The 25,495-nt window shown below is 37.0% G+C and overlaps 1 protein-coding gene across 6 annotated transcripts in view; it reads left to right on the forward strand.

Annotated features, from left to right (window-relative positions):
* The window catches only part of PCDH17 (protocadherin 17), a 145,679-nt gene that overhangs the window by 112,003 nt on the left and 8,181 nt on the right, over window positions 1-25,495 (forward strand). For 3 of the 6 annotated variants that reach the window (XM_088139504.1, XM_088139505.1, XM_088139507.1), the window contains exon 4: window positions 22,025-22,099. The exons of 1 other annotated variant lie outside the window; for it this stretch is intronic. In XM_088139504.1, coding sequence (XP_087995630.1) covers window positions 22,025-22,099 — 75 coding nt within the window. Of the gene's footprint in view, window positions 1-22,007; window positions 22,100-25,495 lie in introns of all 6 variants that reach the window. 2 more of the 6 variants (XM_088139508.1, XM_088139509.1) reach the window with 2 other exon arrangements.

The following is a 25,495-nucleotide window of genomic DNA, read 5'->3' on the forward strand; positions in this document are numbered from 1 at the left end:
AAGAGAAAAAATAGTTTGTGTGTATGTGCAGTTGGGTAATTCAGTCAATGTAATAAATGGGTTACATTATTTTACTGACAATTTAAATCCATGGTTATTTATTCTTTTCTCGCATCCTGCCTCTGTCCTTTTTGGGATCGTGCCTTCCAGCCACATGCCTACATAGAATATTACTCTCATTCACGTATTGTTGCTGTTGTTCAGTCATTGAGTCGTGTCCGACACTTTGTGACCCCATGAACCATATTGCGCCAGGCCTTCCTGTCCTTCACTGCCTCCCGGAGTTTGCTCAGTTTCATGCTCATTGCTTCAGTGATGCTATCTAACCATCTCATCCTCTGCCGTCCTCTTCTCCTTTTGCCTTCAATATTTCCCAGCATCAGGGTCTTTTTCAAAGAGTCCTCTTTTCACATTAGGTGGCCAAAGTATCTGAGCTTGAGCTTCAGTATCAATACTTTCAATGAGCAGTCAGGGTTGATTTCCTTTAGGATTGACTGGTTTGACCTCCTACCAAAAAAAGACTGCACACCAGGTACCTCTTTGAAACACTACTGATCCAGGGGACTCTTAAGAGTCTTCTCCAGCACCACAGTTCAAAGGCATCAATTCTTCAGTGCTCAGCCTTCTTTATGGTCCAGCTGTCACAGCCATACATTACTACTGCAAAAACCATAGCTTTGACTATGCAGATCTTTCTCGGCAAGGTGACGTCTCTGCTTTTTAATATGCTATCTAGGTTTGCCATAGCTTTCCTCCCAAGGAGCAAGCGTCTTTTAATTTCATGGCTGCAGTCTCCGTCTGTGGTGATCTTGGAGCCCAAATAAATGAAGTCTGTTACTGCTTCCATTTCTGCCCCTTCTATTTGCCAGGAATTGATGGGTCTAGATGCCATGATCTTAGTTTTTTTAATGTTGAGTTTCAAGCCAGCTTTTGCACTCTCCTCTTTCACCCTCATCAAGAAGCTCGTTAGTTCTTCACTTACTGCCATTAGGGTGGTAACCTGCATATCTGAGGTTATTGATGTTTCTCCCTGCAATCTTAATTCCGGCTTGTGATTCTTCCAGCCTGGCATTTCTCATGATGTACTCTTCATATAGGTTAAATAAGCATTCACGTATATGCACATATATACTGTAGGTATGTTATACACAATTACTGGGAGCTAGGAAGAGAATTTGGCACTGTACTTTCTATCTATCTATCTATCTATCTATCTATCTATCTATCTATCTATCTATCATCTATCTATCATCTATCTATCTATCACTATCTATCTTCTGGGAGCAGAGGAAGTGATCATCGTACATTCAGGGTTGCCTTCTTTGAGATAAATCCAGTATTAAGTGAAGTTTCAGTTCATGGAGTCTTCAAGCTTCACTCCAGTTCCTGTATATAGATCAGTAGTGTTTCAAAGAGGTACCTGGTGTGCAGTCTTTTTTTCCCCAAAATCTTATTTAAGTTAATTGTCCATCTCCCCAACAACCTCATCCAGTAATGTGCAGTTGGAAGTAATAAAGCCCAGACCTAGCTTAATCAGCTACTGAGACTAGACTAGAGTCCTCAAATTATTTGAGCGTAGCCTGTTTTACTTTGCAGGTTTGCTCTCACTAAAATTCAGTATCCAGTTGAGTCAAAGACATGTTGTCTAAATTAAGTTTCTCTTTGCATCCCTTGACATTCCTATGCTTGGTCAAGTAGGAATCTCTAAACTGGCTTGAAGGGATCTTTGTATGTGTGTGTGTGCGCGCGTGCGTGCGTGCGCTCTCATGCCTTCGAATCAATATTGACTTCTGAACTAGTCCCTGCATTTTCTTGGAAACAATTTCAGAAGTGGTTTGCCCTTGCCTTCTTCTTCTTCTTCCTAGGGCTGAGAGAGGGGGACTGGCCCAAGATCACCCAGCTGGCTTCGTGCCTACTATAACTCACAGTCTCCTGGTTTCTAGCCTGGTGCCTTAACCACTAAATCAAACTGGCTTGCAAATGGAGCCCCTTAGTTTATTTATTTTAAATGCCCCTTAGTTTATTTATTTTATTTATTTATTAATCAAACTTATATGGCTACCATCTCACAAAAAATTACTCTGGGGAGTGTGCAACAATCTAATAAAACAATAAATATATAAACAATCATTACATAAACCCATTATATAGTAATTATTAAAAACATTAAAAACTATAAAAACAGAACTAAAACAACTTAAAAATTTAGTTCAATTTCTTCTCCCAGAAGCAAAGGCTTAATTGGAAGTGTCCATGACCTTCCTTTTTAATTCTCTACACCCATATTTCAATACCCAGGATTATTGGCAATTGAATGTGTGAACCTCCTCTACTGAAAAGTTATTGAGGTGATCAGCATCATGCATAGTTGGATCACGGATAGTCTAGCCACATGAACAAACAGATGACTGAGAAATCAACTGATAACTGGCACGTCCACACTATTTTTTATTACATGCTGATTTTCAGTAGTGATAATAGCCATTGACCAAGACTTGGATAATTAGCAAAGCTGAAGTCCAATGTATCTATGACCAGATTTTAGACTTTGGGCCAATGAACTTGGGATGCCAAAGTTTTTACATTCTATTATGATATTTTAATACATGTTTTCTTTATTACAGTTCCTGAGGCTACATTTTGAAAGCTGTAAGAATAAGCTATCGAGTGGCAGGCTGCATTATTTTGGGGCTTGTAGAAAACAAGGCTTTTTGTATTTCATTGGATTTTCTTTCCAACTGGCCTGAGGTCAGCTCAAACACCCCCGTGTTTGTGGTTCAACAGAGCCTGTTTATCATTGTGTTCCACTGAGCCTGCAAGGAGTTTGTGGGGCTGGAAAAAACAAGGAAGAGGAACTCTCTCCAGAAAGCAGAGGGGGCCTTTCAAATAACATTAAATCCTTTAATGCATTGCAAATATGTCATTTAATTTGTTTGTGTGTGTATTTGTTTTCCTGCATGCTTCTCTCTTCTGCAATTTATTTGCGCTCCTGGCTTTACTTTCGTTTTTTTCTTTCTTCAAATGCATTTGACATAAACCTTTTAATTTAAACTTAACTCCCTCCCCCACAAAGCTTACTGTTCTTTAAGCATTTTTAAAGTCCAGTCTTTTTAAACGGGGATCCCATGTTGATTCCTTGAGGAATAAAATTAATTGTGGAAGCGCCTTCAAATTAAAAATAACCCTTCCATAAGATGACCGCAGGTCTTTTTACTGTTTTCAAAAACCCTGTCACTCTTTTTACATTGACAGTTATACAGGAGAAAACATAAGCTAGTTTTTTCCTGTATAACTCTTTCTATTCTCTATGCCTACGGAGGAAACTTACTCAATTCCCTTTGGAGATATCAGCTGTTAACAGGCCATCCCATCTCTCTCGCTTTCTCCCTTAAGATCATCACCCCTTCTCTCTCTTTTTCTCACTAGCTTCTCTCTTGACAATGTCTATCTAGTTGTAAAAGCAAGAGTAGCACTGGTCAATGCTAGGGGTGGCAGGAAGAAAAATCCTTTCACTTTTTTCTTATCGGAGAAGCAAGAAGTTCATGAGGTTTTTCTTTGTTTCTACATTCTCTACTCCCTGAGCTTAGAAATTGAAGTTTATCTGGTAAGGCTGCCCTGTCCATTCATGAAGTAAAGGCAGACTAATCAAATCCTGTATCTGAGAGTGACTGAGGAGATTATCAGTCCCAAAGCCTAAAAAGTGAGGGTTTTTTTTTTTTTTTAATGTCTTCAATATCCATGTATGTTAAATCAGCCACTAATTAGATCCCTTAACCAATTTCAGGACATATATCATCAGCCAAGACAGAGCAAGGTCTCCATGAAGAATTAACAATGTTGTATGACCCACTTTGTTCTTCTAAAGAAGGACAGTGCTAAGAACAACCTCAGAGATTGTGTATTGGTAACAGGATTTTATTCATAACATGATTCCTTTGCTGAGAATACAGCTCTAAGAACAATCTCTCCCAAATGGAATTTTTTTAATGAGACATCAGGTTTCTGCTTTAGATTTATTTAAAGACCTGTCTTCGCCAAGATAGCTTTCTGTCATTAATAAAGTTGCTTTCGATCATGATAGTGATCTTGTTCACCTAGATTCCTGTCCATCTTGTTTAATTTAACTTAATTGGCACCCTCTGTGGTTCAGTTTCCATGAATATGATGAATGAGCTCAAGAAGACAGAGTGCTGTAAAGCTGATTTTAACCCTTCTTTCCCAAGTTGTACCTTCTGGGACTCCCAAATCCTATTTGGCAACCAGCGATGCCTGAATAACAAGTGGGAGGGGATTAACAATAACTGCATTTGCTAATTCTTCAGAGATTCCTAACAAGAATGCCAATCCCGTTTGCCTCTCTCTAGGCTAAGAACAAAGGGAATATGTTAGAGGCAGAATAGCAACAAGAAGTAATGTAGTAAATAGAAGCTGGTCCCTGTAGAAATTATATAGAAGAAAAATAAACAGAGGGTGTGTTACAGAAGAACATTCCCTGGAACTCACAAGCAGATCTTCTTAAGATTATGGGTTTTCTAGAAGGGAAATATCAGATATTAGCATTCATATAGGACTTGTATTATAGCTGGATTTTTGTTTAGTTGTCAGCAATATCAAAGAGACACCCAAACAGTGATAAACAGACAGACAGATCAGCTTTCTTTTACAAATTACTAGTTCTATGCATGTGTTTACTGAGCTTATATCCTGCTTTTCCATCAAGATTTGAGCCTATAATAGTTGTTATTCCTCCTCCTCCTCCTCCTCCTCCTCCTCCTCCTCCTCCTCTCACAGTCTTAGATACAATTCTGGACAGAGATGTAGAATATTAGATCATATATCTCATTTCTTTGATGATTTTTCCCAGTCTGAAAATGGATTTAGTATGGCATTAAGATTTTTTTTTTAAAAAAAAATCACTGTATTTTCCTTATTGATAAATATTGTGTGACCAGCACAGTCAACTGAAGTGTCAAATCTTGTTTGTTGTTGATACGAGTCAAGACAGTTGACTTTGGGTAGCAACACTTGGCAGCTGTTTTAAAGAACATCTTTTTAGCTTTTTCCAACTTTCTCCAAGCCATCAGAACATGCTGTTTCTACCTAACCTTAAATATTCATATGCATTCTTAATTCATATGTATATGCTTTCAGATCAGGGAGCAGTCATAGCTCTTCAGGATTTGAAAAGTATTGATTATAGTAGTTCTAACGGTGGCTGTGGCACTGGTATTCCAAATACTCCTTGATGTGTTGACCTACTTAGCATACCCAAGGCTCTCATACAGGTCAATGTGGGCTTACGTCACTTGTTTAAACTCAATGTAGTAATTGGACCTGCTGCTAATTCCCCTTTTTACTCTCTCAAGTTAGTATTGATGGTTTTCTTGAGGGTTAGGGTTAGAATTTGATCAGCTTTGATCCAGCTCTGCGTTGGGTTTATGATTCAGAGGGGTTTTGGAGTTGTGATCTGAAGCCCTCTTACTGAAGGATGAATTGGCAGGTTTTTATTTCACAAAAGAAAGGGGAACATTTCAAAGCAGGAAAAGGAGATAAGATTCACAGTCCGACTCAAGGCTGTTCTTGAATATGTTCCAGATTAAAATGCAAAGAAAAAGAAAGAAAGAAAAGATGTGGTTGGAGGGGTTCTGATATATTTTAATGAAGTTTCTTGTTAGGATTAGTATTCTTTTTTAATATGTCAACTCTGGTCATAAAATCACCTTTCTTGTTTCTGCCACAAAGGGTACTCATGCTTTTGAAACAGATACCCCCATAGACTCCCGTAACTACTCATAGCATTTATTCCATTTTCAGAAACTGGAAGTTGAGCTGAGTGATGTGAAGTTCTATCTTTCTGTCCTCGCTAAATTCATTCCAGGAGAACTTTCTTCCATGTTGCTATCAGGTTTACACTGGCATGCCCAAGCATTCAACTGGGACTTAAATTTTTATCTTCTTGTCTGGTTTGGTTTAAAAATGTATAACCTTCCTTATCCTTATGTTCCAGGCAACTGACATTTAAATTTGGATAATTGCAAGATCAATACCATAGCAGAAAAACAATGGAATCCTTCAAGGCAGCTAATGAAACCATTCACTGATTAAAAATTATGGTAACTTTACAACATAATGGAATTTTAATATTCTCCTTAGCCAGGGCTGGAGAGAAATAAAGCTAGCTGCTGAGAGAATAGATGCTGCCTGTTTATTTGTTCTAATCCAGAAACATCCTTCCTAACAGTAATCCAGCTAATTCGTTGCAACTAGAATGCTTTAAATGGTTAGTGACTGTGCTTAGGGATGGATATAAATATGTTGCTTTCCTCCCCATGGGATGCAGAGGAACATCACAAAGAGTTATGTGAAGCTGTCCAAGTTGTATTGTCTGAAACCTACTTCCATGAATGTGGCAGGGCAAATCTGTTTCGAAAGCATCATGTCATCTATCAACCCATACCATGCAAAATCTGTTATTCCCTTTCTGCTAAGATGCTGATAAGGCTTTTCTGCTTTTGTTTCTTCATCGCTGCAGACTGTATTCATTTCGTTCCCCTTAGTCGTTCTATAATCCAGCGCTTTGTCCCCCTTCTGCTTTATTATCCATCCCATTTGAAATCTCTCTATAGCTTTTGCCACCCACCGGCAATCTTACTGCTGACCAACATGTATCTGAGAATATCCCCTGGATGTTATTCTCAGAAGTCTGTCTGGAGGGTCAAAGAGTCTGCAGAACATTTCTCTGGAAGTGTGCAGGTTCACTGAGTTGATGTTGTTGGCTGCAGCTCATAGCTTTCAGCTGCTGCGGAACTGACCTGAACGTGAGGTTACAGTGCCTACATGCAATCGGGGTAATTGCTCAGAAGCACATTTTGTGTGAAGTGCTCCATAGCTTAGTCTCAGGGCGTTTCCCCTTGATTGGGGCTTTAAAAATATTCACTGTTAAGAATGGGGGGTGGGGGGGAGGGAAGGAGACAGGGAAAAGCTGCATTTAATCCAATTGCTAATAATATTTTATGGCCATCCTTGATCCCCTTCCCAGACAATGGCAGAATGTAAAAAGTGGGCTGAGCTTTCAAAAGAATTTGAGACTGCCATGGAATTTTTCCTGATAATGTTTCTGAGCTGACTTTATTGTCCTAAGTGGAACTCCTCTTAGCGTTGCTTTCAGTGATACATCTGTCCATCACCCTGAAGACTTCCTGGTTGTGCAATCTAAAACGAGCACCATCAAATGAGTTTCTGATGATGCCTTCCATTGGATATAATGGAGGTTTGGAAAGCTAGGGAGGCTGTAAACAACCAAGGAGTTATTTATACAGTGAAAAGGAAAGTCTTCACACACTCTTTAGCCACTTGGTAATTTAGGACACCACATTCCACCCCTGAGACTTTTAGTGAAATTTTCCTCTCTTCTGAAAGAACATTTGAACACAAATTCAACCCTTATAATAACATTTGCTGTAATCAGAATAATAGGAAAAATGCAGGAGGGATTTTCAGCATAGAATTAATATCCATATCCATATTTTCTTTTACCTAATATTTTTATATAATGTTTAGGAACTTATTATTCCAACTGAATACAAATCTTCATATCCTACTTTGCAAGTAAAAAGTTATTTTGAATTCACATATAACTAATATATAAGCCACATTGAGAAGGTAAAGTCTACTTCAACCTCAAGTCAAGATTCATGCAGCCTTTGCTCATGCAGCCCACCCTTATGATGTTCCAGAAATTACTAAAAACCTGGTTGTCTTCCCATGCCTTGGGGTACGGAAGTTGTGGAACCTCTTTGAGTTTAGTCTAGTTTTATCTGGTTAAGACTGGGTACTTGGTCTTCTGGTTGGTTGTGTTCTCTTTTTATGTGCATTTTTTTCTCTTTCTCTCTCTCTTATTTATAAACCACCCAGAGTGGTTAAAGAGTCAGGCGGCCTCAAAAGTGGATTAAATAAATAAATAAAAGTCCTCATGACTTCATGGAAATGTCCATACAATCTTCTTCACCACCCTACGGAAGTGGTTTGCCTTGGCCTTCTTCTTCTATGTTTTCTGACTTCGAAGTCTAGCCTAGAACCTTAGAACCTCTTCCAAATATTAGCTGGGACTAGGCTTGATTGGGTTCCAAGCCTAGATAAGATCTGCATGGGGTGCCTTCTCCCCCCGCATGAAATTTATGAGGTGCCTACAATTATGTTTTACGTTGAAGATCTATCTTTTCATCCCTGCCCTTATTTATTAATTTCAATTAAGTATTAATTAAATACCATCTCACAATATGGATTCTCCATCCATAATTTCATGTATTAATTAAATGTATGCTTTGTCTTTCTGCTTATATAAGCACTCCTGAGAGCTTACAGTAACATTTAAAATTAATGTTTCAGTTTTTGAATCTTTATAGAATCTTTAGAATACCTAAATGTAGACTCCCTTTTCTTTTCTTCTCTTTTCTTCAAATTTGCCATGTTTGGTTCAATATGTTCAAGCAGCTGTTTTGACTATCTGTGTGATTATATGAAATGTTATTAAACTGCCCTCCAGCAAAGTTTTGGCATCAGCTGTCATAGTGGAATGTTATTCCAAGAAATCCTAACAGTGTTAATCTGAGTATCTTGTTTTCCTTAAACTTGTTGCTCATGATGGTTCCTGTCACCACAGGTCATGACTGTTTTACAATTTTATATTTTACTGGCTGTATAGAACTGTATACCGTTAATTATGAAACCATTGCCATATTGTAAGTCAGAATGGATCTATTAAAATGATTAAAAACTTTCCAAAACAAATCATATTTAAATATTTTTTAAATACATGCGCGTGCACACACACACACACAAACATTGGTCCTTTTAATATATCAGGTTGGAGAGAATGGCACACAGAACTTTCTGTGTTCCATCCTTGATCCCCACATTTATGTTTTGCAACATTATACAGAAATTATAGTGGTAGGTGAATGGAAAAGTGACTACAAACAATTTGAAATGTGTTTGTGAATAAAGTAGTTTGATGGGGACATAGTGTTATATAGTGAAGATGTAACTTTTAGAATTTTGGATCAGAAAGAATTTACTCTCTTTTTACACCACAATTCTAAATTAAAACATACTTTTGATACATCTCTAAGCTTTAGTTTATTTGAGCTTCTTCTGGAGATGCTGTGTGTTTCTTGTTTGGATGATTTTTCATTGAGTGTCTTAAGCTTCAGAGATAAATTACACCCAACTTTTTATAACCCCTTAACTGTATATCATGACCCACCAGTGTAGTGACATTTGTTGGCATTGGGGAGATGGTAAATATGGTTCATGCTGAAGGCAAGTAAAATCAACAGTTGATTGTATTTTTCCCTGTGCATCTATGATATATGGTCTTCAGAAAGACTGAAAGTTGCTTGAGAAAAACTGAAGTTGCTTGAAGTAAAGTCCCAAGAATCTCTGGAATAAGACTTTGGGCTGCTCTTATGTGAGATCTTGGAAAGCCATGGCCTGTGATAATAGACAATATTGAACTAAAGCAATATTTGCTTTATTGAAGACTGTTTTCTGGTTTCAGTATGTTTGATGGATCACATGTTGTAATGAGTTCTCACTCTTACCACTTCCCCCACCTCTAATCACATGAAAGATGTTTTGGCCTACTTCTGGTTTTGTGTGCAGAGTGAGTTTTGGTTTAGGGGGAATAACTTTTCCCTGAGTCACTCTGAAGGAGAAGGCTTATTAGTCTTAATTCTATTTTTTTTAGAAAAAGGAATAAAGATGCATCAGCTATGTATGGCTGTTTAAATTACTTTCGATGATTTAAATATTGTCATCTTTTAATATGTTTTTAGTGTTGATTTTTATGCTACATTTTGATTTGTTGGAGATGGGTGTGAGAATCAAGTCCAATTCAATTTGAACATTTGGAAGATCAATCCAATTCAATTCAGATATCTGAATTAGGCCCAGTGTATAAATTAGTTTGAACTTGAATATAGTTGCATTGAACTGATATGGAGCACTGAATTTGCCACAGATAGATTACATATTACACGATTAGTCAAAATGCACAAATTCAGAATGGCCTTGTAAGCACAGAAAATGGAGAAATGAAAACCTGTGGAATGTGTCTTTATTTGATGATGGAAGAGTTGAAGAGAAGCGTATAGAAAGCTCTGTTTTGAGCAATGATGACAATGGAAAGTCACAAAGGGAGTTTGTGTTTGTATCTATGTATATGTGTTTTGAGCATGTGTGTATGTGAAAGGGGGGGGCGGTACATGGCATCATTTCACCAATGACTTATTTCTATAGGAAGGGAGACTTTTACAGGTTATAGACTTGAGTAAGAATGTGAGTAGTAGTAAATTCTGTGACATGAGAGACCTTGAACAGATTTAGCCTCTGTTGTTATGATTCATGAGATCTGTCAGCTTTTCAACCAGTTTCATCCTCATAGGAATTTGATAATTAGTATTATCAATAATTAAAAGGTTGTTGCTTTATCTGATGTACATGAGAGTATGGTACATTTAGATCATAGTTTTTCTAATTCAGTTGGTGATATACACTTCTTCAGTTTACCATTCATTGTTATGGGAATTGCAGATTTCAGGAATCCCTGCTAAAATCAGTTACAAGTTTTCCATTGTGTCTTCAAGTAATCTTCAGAGAATTCCATCTGGTCATCTAACATACTTGTAATTCAGCTTGAAAAGGACTGTTCTTTATGCCATCATATAACTAGTTCTGATGAGACATAATATGTGCGTGAAGGAAAGAGATCTAGCAATCAAGGGGGAAAAAAAGGACAAATGAGGAACAGCTGAAGTATTTTCTACTGGAAAAACTCTACACTTGGTTAAGAAATGGTGAACATGCTCTACAGTCAAACTAAAAATGCTCTTTAAGAAACTGAAAAGAAACAGGGAAGCTGGTAGCATGCTACTGGAGTAGGGAAATTTGGACTGAATTTGTGATCTTCATTATTATATTTCTTAGTAATATAAGACTGGGACATCATTGAACAGGTTTCTATATATCTTTAGACTGATGGAAGGTTTTGCCAATCTTTAAATTCACAATTGATGGGTGGGGGACACGAGGGACAGGATCTATTTTATCAGATGCAAAATACCCTCTTCTACTTACACCCTTTTTAAAAGGTATTTGGACAGCGAGGGAGAAAAGAATCGAGAGACCAACTGAGGGCAGGGCAAGAGTTGAGAACTTAGGCTCAGAACAGCATTTCTATCTAATTGTTGGTTTTATATTGAGTCATATATTGAAGAACCAGAAGACAGATATCCTTATAATTAAGTCCCTTTTAACATTTAAGAAAGAAAGCTGAATGGCATGGCAGTTGCAATGAGAGTACATACATGACATCAGATTTACTCATACTTGCATCTATAAGCCCTAGGCTCTTTCTGAAGCTAAGGGGAGAAAATGTTTTTATGTTCAAACATTTTCCCTGGGTAGCAGCAAATTGGTTGCCATGCATTTATCTTGAGCTGAAATGCAGAGAATCACCGAGAGAAAAGAGAGAGAGGGAGAAAGGGAAAGACACCCATGTGCGTGCACGCACACGCACACACACACACTGTATATATATTGCAAGTCTTTTGCAGAATTACATGCCTGAAAGTCAGGAGATGTAAAATGTTAAGCAGGCTAAGAAAAGGAAATTTGAGATGCAAGAGTTCCCCTTCTGTCAAGACTAATGTTTTCTTTCTATAGTTCAACCCAGGCTTTGTCCTAGGGCAGGATTAATGAAACCAGTACAGAATAAGTCTCTTTGATAACCTGGGCCATGTCTGAAGCTCAAGGAGCAAATGAATACAGCAATTTGACAATTCCCAGCTCAGAACCTATAATTCTTTCAGAGCAACAATATTATCCTTACTCCATAGAGACTGGAGATCACACATGGGTCAGGGAGAATTATGCGGTTTCCCATGACAAAATTGACCCATAACAATCTCAGAATAGTGTGGAAGGGTGCCAGAAATGCCAACCTTGGTTCCCCTTAATTCCTTTAAAGACCTTTCTCCATCCAGTGTAATCTAGAAGAAGACATCTCACTACATGCCTAATGGACAAAGTAATGATACCTTCTGTTAGTTTCTGCATTCTGAACTGTTTCCTTTCTTGCTCCTGAAGGCACAATATGTGTGTCCTCACACTTTCCCCAAATTATTCCATTCTTTTTCACATTACACCTCAACATCTCCTCAGTTCTGTGATAGTCTTAGTGCCCAAGGGCAGGGCCAATAAATTAAAGAGGAAAAGATTGACAAGCCTCTCTGCTACATAACCAGCAGCGCTAATTATCTTGGCACCCATAGAAAGATCATCAAGGATTGGTCTAGATGTACTCTTCAATGACCTTGAAGGCAAGAAATTAAAAGGAACTGAGTAACAAGTAATAAAGAATTCATGGCAGGGCATTCGCTGTGGTTTTGCTTTGCTTTCCAGAAGCCAAGGCTTATCTTAGACATTCTTAAGTATGGGTGAGAAAATGGTACAAGGTGTTCTGAAAGTTTTCTGAACAGCCAATCGGTTGTCTCAACAAGCCAGTAGGTTTTAATTGGAAAAGCAGCAAGGCAACAATGCCTCCAGTTCTGTGCCTAGTTCCTCCATCTTCCCTTGTGTATAGCTGTCTAGCAGCAAGACACCACGAGGCATTTTCATACTTCATTTAGCATGTTACTGAAGTCTTTTTCTTATTGACAGACACTCAGAAGTGGGGGAGAATCTAATTTAGTGGTGTTGAAAGCTGGCAATTTCATTATGCATACAATTATCTTGTCTTGCTCCTAGATGAGAGCACCAAAATTCAAGCACTTTTGGATGATGTACTAATCTAGATGGAAGTACAGCAGCCTTCCAAGAGGATCCTTGTATAGTAGGTTGTACGTTTGGACAAAACATGGATTTCCCATAAGTCTAGACAGGAGCCATCTAGCCTCATCCAGGAAATCTGTCACCTGGGTACCATAATAGTTTCAATGAAGCATAATTCAGCAAATCTGGAAAGTCATAATCTGTGGGGCAAACTGGTCAAGCACTAATGAACCTGCTGGGAATGCTGGTGTAATACATCAATAGTGATTGAAGGCAATTAATTCTCAAACTTTTTTGACTCAAGAATAAAAGATATCCGTCTGAAAACATTATCTTGAGATAAAGTAAATTGGCCTCTCTTTAACTCTCTCAACAGAAATTAGCATAAAGGCTTTGTCCCAGTGCTAGAGAATTGCTGTTGAATATCATAGATTATTCAGTAAACACTTATTTCAACAGCAATGGTGCCAGAAGGCCTTCTAAAATCACTCAGGAAAAACAGTGTAGATGTCACTATATAAAGACTTCTATATAAAGGGAAAAGGGGAGGCCTTAAGAACATTGCTGTTTTTAAAAAATGCAGGCAAACAGGGCTTTTAAGTTGTAATAATATATGGTTAGCTGTAATTGGTTGGGGGTGGTCCCAGCTAGTGTTGGCCTAATTTATTTTTAATTGCTTCATCACTGCACAAACAAAAGGTAAATTCTCCACTGAATCAAAATTCCTGGTGATTTCTCAAAGATGCCTATTGTGTTTTCTAAACAACAGTACACAAATAGTTAGCCCTGGCTATCTTCCAGGATATTGTTTCAACTTCTTGTTGAAAGTCTACAGTCCTGGGAAATCCTGGTAGTCTTCCTTCAATGCATTAACCCTAAGCACATCCAGCCGACTCTCTCATTTAAACTGTCTACTGCTGGGGTCTCTTGCAACACCAGATTTGATCTCATCTGTTTTTGCTGAGTTATCCTGCTGATGCCCAAACAGTCGGACAGAGTTCTGTGCCTATTTATTTATTTATTTATTTATTTATTTATTTATATGTTTGTTGGGTTGGAAAGTATGCAAAAAGAGAACCTTGGAAGTATATATGAATTCACATATGTAATCATAAGGAGAAATTAATTTTTTTAAAATATCTCCATTCGGTATCTTTTTACTCAAAGCAACATTTGTATAGGCAGATGCAATCTGTTCAGAAAATTTTTGTTAATACAGCAAATCGATGGTGACTACTTTTGAAAAAACCTATGCTTAATTGTTCAACAAAGCTTTTTAATTTTGTGTTAATTTTTCAGCCAAGACAAGTATCTGTACTTCTAAATATTGCTGATCAAAAGAAAATGTTCTTCAACAACAAACCTAACAGCTAGGAACTGGAACTGAATCAATGTGTATGTTGCTCAGTTTATTGTTCTGATGGGAAAAGGGCAGTAAACTAGTAGTAGGGCTTCTTGTCAAGAATGACTAGGTGAGTTTCCCACTTTCTAAGATGAGGAAGAAAAGGAGGAGAAGGAGGAGGTGGTGTTGGTAGCATTGTCACCAAAGACAGTTATATGTATCCATCTGTTCATAACCCCACCAACACAGGTAAGAAACTAAATACCTAAAGCAGTATACTTTAGTACCACCAGCGAAATATTTTAATTCTCCATTCTTGATTATTTTTATAAAGAGATTTGCAAGGTTATGAGAGTTTGAATCAGATAAAGTTCCTGCTGCCCTCCATTTCATGACGTATTTCAGCCACACAATTTCTTTTTTCTTTTTTTAAGTAATTTTTATTATAAGAAATTTTGCATAGGTTTAGAAAAACTACATAAACATAAAAGAAAAAATAGGAAAAAAAAGTATAAAAAAGTAAAACAGAAAACAGAAAACAGAAAGAAAAAGAAAGATATCTAAAGAACTGACTTCCGATCTTCTTTGCAGCAGTCTCAGACATAATAATTGCCATCTACACCCTCCCAAATTACATACTATGGTTCCCTTCTTCCCATAAACAAATGTTTTTAATCAATAAATCCTGAAATCACCATTTCATTTTTATCCAATTTCAGCAAAAGCATCCATAAAGGATTTCCAGTCTTGTATAGAAGTAATTCTAGTTCCTCCGCCTTAATTTAGCAACTTTGTATTGCATAATAAGTGTTTTTGTAGAATCTGATCTCTTGTTCTCCTCCTGACAAAATGCACTAATATATCTCTTGGCACATTTCTCAATTTGGTATATCTTGTATTAACTCTAGACATCTTATCCAATTCTGCTTCCACATCTTCTTCTTCTCATTCCAAAAATGTTGTGAAAACCACACAATTTCTGATGACTAATACTCAATTTTAGCTTGTTTTACAGCAGGATTTCACATTTTATTTTGTGCTAGTGATATATCTTCCCTTCCCCACTTCTAGTTTTAGTGCCAGGCACCGAGTTTAGGAATTTGTCTTGTTGGCCACATCTATTCAACTTTTTTTTTTCTTTTTAAAAAAGAGCTTTACTGTAAACTTAGTGAAATGCTCCTAGCAGTAAATCCTTATTATTCGTTACAGGAATAGCAATGTTGACGCACCATCTGCCTTCCAGGAACCCAAAGTATAGTATTAAGATTCTTCCTTTTCTTCCCTTCTTAGTTTTATAGAACTAAGTCAAGCATAATTCTATTGTAGCAGACATTTTGAGATCTCTTAATGTGAACATAACAAATATGTAATTAGATTTGGCTAGAACTAATTAATTAATTAAAAAATATTTCTCCTCATTTGGACATGAAACCTAGGTTTTCATTTAACTAGACTTCCTTGATTGTATCCACCTTAATTTTTTTGTCTATATCTTATACAGTAAGATCTGTATCTTACCTCCAGTAAAATACAGATGTTTAGTTTACAGTTAATTGGAATCCATTGTGTTCTTCTCATCATGACAGCATGTTCTTCTTATGACAGTCCATATGACAATATGAATGAGACATTCATGAAGATGTTCTACCATGGCTGAAAAGTACTTTTTTTTTTTTTTTAAATCAGTGTAAGAAAATCAAAGGGACAAATGGAACCATAATGTTTCAGTACCATAAAAGTGGGATCTGAGTCAAATAATTCATCAGCATCCCCTTCCATTTCCTCTGAGACACTGTTCCTTGAGCAGGTCCTTGTAAGTATTTTTCCTAGCAGAGATGTACCCATTTTTTGTGAACTTTTTGCTGCCAGAATTCTCTTTTCCTTGTAGAAGGTCCCAGGATATTAATGTTCCTGGGGCCACACAACACTATTTACATGTGATCGTGGGAATCTGGCAATTGCCCAGTGCACTCCAGAACAAATACAAAACAATATAAAGAGCTATCACTCAGATTAAATATAAAAGACAAGCTCTCCATGTCAGAGTAGAAACTAAAGGAGAAGTGCTGCTATTTTGCTATTTATACTATATTAAAACTTTGAATATTTACTTGCCATGAGGTGCTGTGACGGAATGGAATTATGAAGGCCAAACATCCTCTTTCATCTCCTGAGGGGCAAGGAAGAGATAAGAGGAGGAGGCTGGCACCTCCCTGAGGAATTCACTCTGTTTTGACTGGCTGACTTTGAGAACTGAGGTTTGAGTCTGGAAAATTGATGTCAGGCCTAGCCCAAGGAACTCCAGGAGACCATGTAGATTCAGTTCAGCAATGTTTATTAGCTACCACCTCTAGGAAGAATCTTCCCAGACTGAAACTTAATTCCCACAGTCAGCCAGTGAAAACAGACTGAATTCCTCAGGGAGGTGCCAGCCTCCTCCTCTTATCTCTTCCTCGCCCCTGAGGAGACAAAAAAGCATGTTTCCCTCGCTGAGTCTGGCCTTCATAATTCCATTCCATCACAGGTGCCTAACTCTCACAATGCCAGAGTTACTGCACATCAGATGTGATTACTGATTGTGGAGAAAGTTAGTCAGTGTTCTTTTGTATGTTCCTCAGTGTTCAAGATTCTTTTATTAAACAAAACAAAACATAACCTTTACTACAAATTGCCTTTTCATAGGAATCAGTGTGTTTCTGGGTATATTGTCATTTAGATGGCTTCTCTAAAGTTTCCCTTATTGACCTGACACATTTTAGATAAATTTCCTTCTTAAAGATAAATTGCTAATTTGTCAGCTTCATGAAGATTTGCCCAGAACACCTAAGAAATTTATTTATTTATACACGCACACAAACACACACACACGTATGCATGCATACATACATTCCTCTCCTGTTGTTATTTTGTAATTTATGGATCCATTAGCACTCATAAATCAATTATACTGACCTTTATATTTCAGTCGAAGAGTAAGAATGGCCTATGAATTAAGTGAAATTTCCACAGATTGCAAGATAATTAATACTACCATACTGTCAAAGTCATAAAGTGTCAAATAAAAATATAGCACAATGAGGGAATGCCTAAAATAGGGTCAATAGGTATTTTTTTTTACAATAATACATAAGTAAATATAAGTGGATTTCTTTAGAACAGCAGTGAAATTCTACCTTATGAATTGCATGTAAAGAAAAAGAAACCAATAATAACTTAGCATAGGTATACATTATAAGCTTTTAGTGCCTTTCCTTTTCTTTTTGATAAATACAATAATCAAATAAAACTGTTCCGCACTCCGCTGGATAATTAAATGTTTATTCTTACAACCACATATTGTCTCACAGTTCTGTTCTTTTTTCTTGCTCTCTTTCTCTCTCTCTTTCTCTCCATATATCTACAATACATACCTGTCTGTCATCCGTGCAACTATTCATCTTCTGGTTTCACACGATTTCACTTTTTTCTTACATGTTATGTTTTGATAATCCACATCTTGTGTTCCATATACTGTAAAGCCCCAGCAAGATTTTCTGTTTTGACTCAAGATGAATGACTTATTTGGGGTCTCGTTGTGTTCTTTTACAAATGTTCACCTATATGTCTATTCTATCCATTTTCTGCTTGGAAATGTGTTTTTTCTCTCATACGTTATCTACACTGTATATGATTTTCTCTCAAAAGATGAGTTTTGGGTAGTATTTGTGTGGCATTTCAAATGTACAACTCTATTGGAATATTCAGGATTTGTAAAACCTGATGGGTAGTTAATTCTGAGTTGTGCATTTGGTAAAGAGGTAGAAAATCAGATAGATTTGGACAGATTGAATTCCTCAACACTCCTGGTACAAAGTGTGTGTGTGCCTTCTGTTTAGTCACTGAAGTCATTTCTAACAACCTTGCTCATCTTCAGTGCCTCCTTGCTGCCTTTTCTCTGCCAATACACACCTGCCATCCTGAGCAATTCCCCATAGCTCATGAGCATCTGAAACATGCAGCCTATAAACCCAGCATTGGTGCTATAGGCCCAGGTTTTCTCAGCTCCAATCTTATGGTTGGCCATCTGCTCAGAACAAGCCACGGTGGACAGCTGTCTATGCCAAAAATGTTCCTTTTCCAAACAGAGTTCCCTTCAGCAAGATTTCCTGAGGGGGTTATGGTAGGATTACAAGAATCCAAGCAACTAAGCTATTTTTTTTAACATAGAACCAATGCACGTTGGCACAGACATTCTGGTTATCTTTCTACCATCTTCCTATCAACTCTCTCTTCATTAATAATGCAAAGTTTGCAGCACTTTGTTTATGTAATGGTCTCTTGAATCTCCATCCATCTGGGCACCAACTCCTACAATATTTGCGAAGAGGGCAAAGCAATGATTGGTGGATGACTCTTAGCCTCTCGCTGATAGTTGTAGGTTACTGGCATAACAAAGACAGAAACATTGGGACTTCTGTGAAGATGCCTTGTGGAGAAGCAAAGACACAGGGCTGCAGAAAGATGGCAGTAAATGGAAGCTATTTATCTGTGTCAGAACCTTGATTTCTGCCTATTGACAGTCAGCATGCTTAGTAATCTTCACAGCCTAGAATCCTTCTTTATTCATTGATTTTATTATTCTATTATTTCAAAATAGAAGTCGTGTACTTAATGCCTATCCTGTTGTGAACTTAAAGTTGCATAGTCAATACCTTAATGTCATGTAATTAATATCTTCCGTATGCCGTCATAACTGTGCTATTCATCTTCTTGCTGTCCGTCCATTTTAGAAACTGCCATTTGCCAATTAATATGCCTAATGAAAACTGGGTGAGCATCAGCCATGTGTTTTCATTAGCAGACAGGATTGTGAAGCATCATAGGGAAGATGCTGGTTACTAAGCAATATCACATCCTATCTTTGGCATTAGGACATTTCACAATTAATATGAATTGTAGAAACAGCAGTCGATGCCCACACCATCAGTGAGGACACAGCTACGTTAAATAACAATTAATCTTATAGATTTCTTACAGGTGTCTCTTCCAGAATTCCAAATCAACATTTCTGGTATTCTACCAGAAGGCTAATTTTATATAACACTGGGCCAAAATGGCCAACCAGTGGGGCAGTATTAAGAAATATTAAGCAGTTTCTCGTGCTCTATAAAATGTGTAGTCTCAATTATTTATTTATCACTAATAAAATACTCTGAATGTTTCTTTCAGCTATAAGAATAAATAAGTCCAAATCACTAATAGTTCCTCAATTCTGTTTTTTATCGCAAAACACAGTTTCTAATTGAACAAAACATCTTGATAAAAGCCTTTCATTAAAATAAGCATCTGATTCAAGGACATACTTCGATGGTTATTTGGTTTTCACTAGGTTTTTTTTTAATTTTTAACTTTTTTTTTCTTTGAGGAAGAGTATAAAGGAGTATTTCAATTTTGTCTTAGATACATTCAAAAGTTAAATAACTAAAATACAAAGAAGTGGGCTTGGAAAATGCTGTGGTTCCTTTTTTAGCTTAATCACAGAAAGTTATTAATGCATATTAGGCAGTAACTCTTATGGCGGTGGGGGGGGACACATTGCTCTTTGGAATCCCTAACAAGTGAAAGCTTTATTTAAAAGACACATGTATCTATTATGTAAAATCTATAAATGCCCACAAATGCATCTTTGTTTCAATCATACGGGCCTTAAAATACAAAAATATGGCATATCTAGCTCACTTTCCATATGTATAATGACAGCTGGGAATACTGTTTTGTTTTTATCTTTATTTCTGTTTTGTTTGGTTTTGTTTTGTTTTAGGAAATAGACTAACTCTTCTTGGGATTTCTTCTTTGCTTGTGATTATGAATCTCCCATGGAACATGTAGTTTGGCCTTGAGATCACACACTGATTAACCCTGAAGTAGGGTAATATATTTCTCCTGTAAAATAGACCCGATGGTGTTCTGCTAGGGAGGTACATTCATTGTTAAGAAGCTGGTGGTTAAAGGCTGTATGTAAAGGTTGATTGCAGCTGAAAAGAGGGTGGATGTTTCAGGAAGACAGTGAGCCAAAAGGTAGTGTCAAATCAACCATGGAAATTATTTATTTATTTGGGACAGTTTTTGCAATCTGATCCAACCTACAGACTCTGAGTAGCAAAACAAATAAAAATCCAATTCATAAAAACACACACACATACCCTCTCTCAGTGACTGACATAAATGTTCAGTTCAGGCACAATGGTAGAACCAACTTGTTTTGACAGCTTTCTAAATTGACAAGAGGGAAGGGGTGCATGAACCTCAGGGCAAGGAGGACTTGGGCCACAACAGAGAGGGTTGCCATCTTTCCCACATCCCTCTAACCTTGTATGGAGTGGGGACTTCTCACAATGTTCTTATCAGACAGGCACGTTTAACCTTGGCTCCTGATGTAATCTGGTCCTACCCCATATAGGGCTTTGTAGCTCATCACCAGCAGCATGAACGAGCCTAGAACTCTGTCATAATGAATGCAGCAGTATTTGGTGTTACTCTGTGGTGATGAGGTTATGCCATCATCTGCATTTTAGACCAGCTGCAACTTCCATGTCATTTAATGCTATTAGGACACCACATCTCCACAAGTTGGAGCCTTGCTATAATTATAGCATGTTTATTTTCAAAATATGGTATTCCAAGAAAAAGGAATTTGGATAGTAGTGCTGTGCAAGGTGACCTTTCTGACATATTGGACAGAGGCTGAACTGAGCATTTTGAATTAGAAGTGGAAAATAGACTCATTTGCCTCTGTATAAAATACCTGCAAATGAGGTCCTAATTTAACTATAGAGTAACTGGGTAGACCTTCTTTAAGCCTTTGGTCTTTTGATTTGGGCTTATAAATTCTGAGGTAGAATTTATTACTCTGTGTATTATAGGATCCAACTATGGTATAATCAGTAAATCATGTCTGAAGAAACTATGGTGTAATACAGTCAGTATATCTAAATGGCTACAATGTCCTTGCAGGACATCCTCAAATATTTCATTTGATTTTTCAGTTAATAGATGTAGAACAAAAGGGGTTTGTGAAAGAGTTTCATTCCTATACACGTTAAGAACTTGGTTGCAAATCAGTCAATGGAGATTAAGGTATCCTCCATTCATACTTTTCACAAATCCAGTGAAAATGTCGAACTTTGATTAATCAATACAATGAAGAATGGTTGGTTGAATGGTTGAATGGTTGTGTTCTAAGCAAAGTGTACATGTTCCAAATGGGAGGTCATCATTTTTAGCAGGTGGAGCTGAAATTTGGGGTGGGGTGAGGAGTCAAACAGGATATATGTTTGTTTTGATCACCCCTTTGCTTGTGACATGCCCCCTGAAATATCCATGAAATTTGTTATACTGAAATATATGTTGGGAAAGCATCCTATTAAAAATTGTAATGGTTTGCAAATTTTGTTCTTGAAGCCTTAGTTTGAGATTTGGAAAAGAAAAACCCATTCATTTATTGAAAAGATTCTAAATTTGGTAGAATTTTTATTCTGCATTGCCAAAGTCAATATTTTCTTCTTGGCACTCAGAAGAAAACTTGGTAAAGTAAACGAAGTGAAGCTAATCACTTTTCAGTAAAACTCTGAAATTGTCCCCAAGGTTGATATCCAAATTTCAAACACATCAAATTAGTAAACTGGTTCCATATTTCAGAGCATTCAAGATCCATGTGGCACATGGAGCATGGCTTCAGTTCATCTGGTTTAGTTTAAAAATTACTGTAAATGTTTAAGAAATAAAAAAATGTTATGAATGGGTGGTTGGGCTGGGTAGAATAGCATGAAGGTTCTTTCCTTCTTTTAACTCACAGATCCAATTTTCCTCCAGAACAGCAAGGGAGAGGCCAAAGACCCATTGTTGGGATCTGTGGACCGGCCCACTGTAAGGAAGGAAAATTTTCAGGTAAAAAACACTTTTTTCTACTTTTATGGATTTTTGCTTTATTGTGTTAAATATAACTTTAATACTTAAATGACAAATTATGTAGGAGCCCTAACTTTGGTCCAGCCCTGGTGGTTGGTGAAAGTTTGGATCACAAGGGATAATTTCAAATTGCTGCACAATTTCACAGTATGTTTAGATGCAGAGGTTCCTTAATGGATGAAATGTAAAGAATGACTCTGATCTTTTTCCATACAAGGTACACTTTTGTACTTCCATTTCAGCTCTGATGGACCAGAATTAAATCTACCAAATAATGTATGCCATATTTCCCTTAAGCTCTTTTCAGAAAAGTGTACATACAGAATGTCAGAACTAATGAATTGTAACACTTGTCCACAATTGTAGGCTGAAGTGGGGAAACCATATAGAAAAAGGGGGTGATTTGGGGTACAGAAGTAGTGAATATATGCTGGTCTATGACTGTAATAAAGATTTGATTTGATTTGGTTTGGTTTGATTTGAAGGAGTGAACATAAAGATACTACCTAACTTTTTATGTATCCCAATCACTCCTTATCTACCCTCAAAAACCTCTAGCTGTATGTTTGTTTTTTCTTGCAAATACACATGTGATCCTTTGCCAGGGATAATAAGTGTATGAGAAGGAAATACTGCCCTAACATTTCTACCAAAGCAGCTCTTTTGTTCCTGGGATTTTTCCACATAAAGTTTAAGCCCTGCACAGACACCTTACAAAGCGCTATCACCCTGTAAGAGTAGGGATGGGTCTCACTTCCCCTTGAAATCATGCTGGTGACATCTACTCTGGAAAGATATCCGTGTGACTAACAGGGCTGTGGAAAACCTCCCAAAGAAGAGCAGATGCACTTCTTTCTAAGTGGTCAAAATAGCTGTGTCTTTTTCCAGATTTCTACCACTGCTTTCAAAAGCTGCTCATGGCTGTCCCTGAGAGATGAGCTCTGCTCATCCCCACTGCTTGCCTGGTAATTTTAACTCTTTTTTGGTTAAGTCCTAATTGATGATGGTTGGCGTAGAAGCAGGAAACAGATTGCAGTCTTTAGAGCCAACCTGTTCAAAAGACAAGGTAAGACACCGGTTTTAGGAGGCCAGGTTAGGTGTCCTAATGGGCCAGAGCTCAGGAGAAAAAAGGACTTATAATAGGTACTACAGGCTCTAGAAAGACATTCCAATCTCATGCAGATTGTGCTAGGAATCATCCCATTGGACTTCTCCACATTAATGAATGTGAGGTTGTGGACATTTTGCACTTCATTTACAACATGTCTCATGCCAATACTAACTAGAATTGAAAGCTTTGCACAATTTAATTTCTCCCCTCTTCAGCAAAAAATAAAAAAGCCACCATATTCTAGATTGATTGCTAATCAGTTTTCTAATCTAACCCTCCTAATTGCTTCCCTTAACTGAAAAACGAACAGCACCTAGCCAATATAAATATGCAGATTCCAGACAGCTCTGTTTAATAACAGAGTTTCAGCATAGATAGAACTCAATTTGTTTATCTCTATTTATGTCAAGATCAATTGTAATTAAAGATGAAGATAAATTCCGCTTCAGATGAAACACTTCCGTTGATTGTTTCTATTAAAAAAAAAAAAAAATCCGTATCAGAGGAGTGCTTCCACCAACTTGACAACTACGGCAGCTTGTTGAGGTCTGCACTGCAAAAGTGCGTGGGGCCGAGGCTTGGGGGAGATAGAAGGGTTTTGGAGACAAAGCATCCCCTTAAACCCACCCCATGTACAACAGGCCAAAAATGGCCCTATCCACTCTCAGGACTCCTGTGGCCACAAGAGAACATCTGTGGGTTCACATTTTTGAATGCTTGATATATAACTTGGCCTTAGGACATGTCAGAAAACCCATCGTTTTATCTTTAACTGAGATTATAAATATCTTATGGTAAAGAGTGCTTTCAGTCCATAGTCTACTTCAGAAAAACAAGGCACTTTTTAATGCATTTTTAATATCAATTTTAAGAGATTTTCTATAGCTGTTTCAACAGCAAGTTGCTGAAGTTGTCAAAATAGGAATTATCAACTATCATCTTGCACAGACATTGCTGTTGACTGTTCAACAAGGAATTGCAATTATTGTTTCTGGGTTACAAATACATTGTTTAACCTAGGGACCCTGGGACATTTCAATGAAAGGCAAGTCTTCTTGGACACATTGGTCCAGTTTTACAGGTGAAGGACCGCCAGTCCAAAAGGCCCAGTTCAAGATGTTCAAATGAAGAAATACCAGTTCAAAATACTTTGGATATACCCACCTCTTGCAAAACTGTAGCCAAGACATCCATTTGCATCTTAAATTTGTACCATTCTCCCTCAAAATATTTCTGTCCCAGTAAGTTTAGATGCCACTAAATGATTCAAAAACTTGGCACGTACAGAGTTCAAGATTCATGAGAGATGTCCAGAAGTGGGGTATTTATGGTAACAATGAAAACCGAAGACTTGGATCTAACCTTGTAAAACAAAAGAAGAACTCTAATATAGAGCAAGTAAAAACATTTAAGGAAGAAAATTTGTCTGTGAGAATCCGTTTTTCCTTCATATATTTGAATCAATGTTGGGGCAATTACCAGTGAGGAATAAATGTCTGTGGTTAAAGGATATAAATTTAAATTATTATTATAAATGTGAACATATGTTAATACTAAGCAAGGGTATCATATTAATATAACAGGAAGGTTGTATGAGCATTTAAACATCATTTAACTGATGTTTGAAGACAGAATGGAAAGAATATAAGCATATTGTGGTATGGTCTCATAATAGGAAAAAACTCATAAATGGGATTTACACTCCACACTAAATCATAACGTTTTTGGTGTGAAGTCAGCTTTCTTTCTTTCTTTTTTTTTTGTAATATATTTTTATTGAACATTTTAAGAGAAAATATATGATCAAAGAAGGAAAAAGAACAAAAGATGTGAAAAGTGACATACAAGTAAAAACAACAAGGGACTTACAAGGATCACATAAATTTCATCTTTTCAGTACAACATTAATTAATTGTATGTAATGGAGTACATTATATCATTTTAAAAAACCTGAAAATCACATTAAGCTCTTAACAGAATATAAATGTCAGGAAGTGTGGTAAGAGTAATATGAATTATGAAATGAAATTGTAAACTACAGCAAATTCAAAAGAGAGATGTAGTTCATTTTAATGAATGGGTGGATATGGGGAAATGAATGCTAACATTTAAATTATATTTGTTTCACATGAACACCAACTTTTTTTTCTTTTAACAATTATTTAAGCAGCAGACATTGACAGATCCTTCATATCTTAGTTTTTTGTTTTTTGTTTTTTTTAATCTTTTCTTGAGTTCAAAAGCAACCACTTAAGCAACACAGC

The sequence above is a fragment of the Python bivittatus genome, unplaced genomic scaffold (assembly GCF_059951505.1).
Source record: "Python bivittatus isolate LINGU-HERP-01145 unplaced genomic scaffold, Pbiv_v1 ctg000210_np1212, whole genome shotgun sequence".
Classification (NCBI taxonomy): domain Eukaryota; kingdom Metazoa; phylum Chordata; class Lepidosauria; order Squamata; family Pythonidae; genus Python; species Python bivittatus.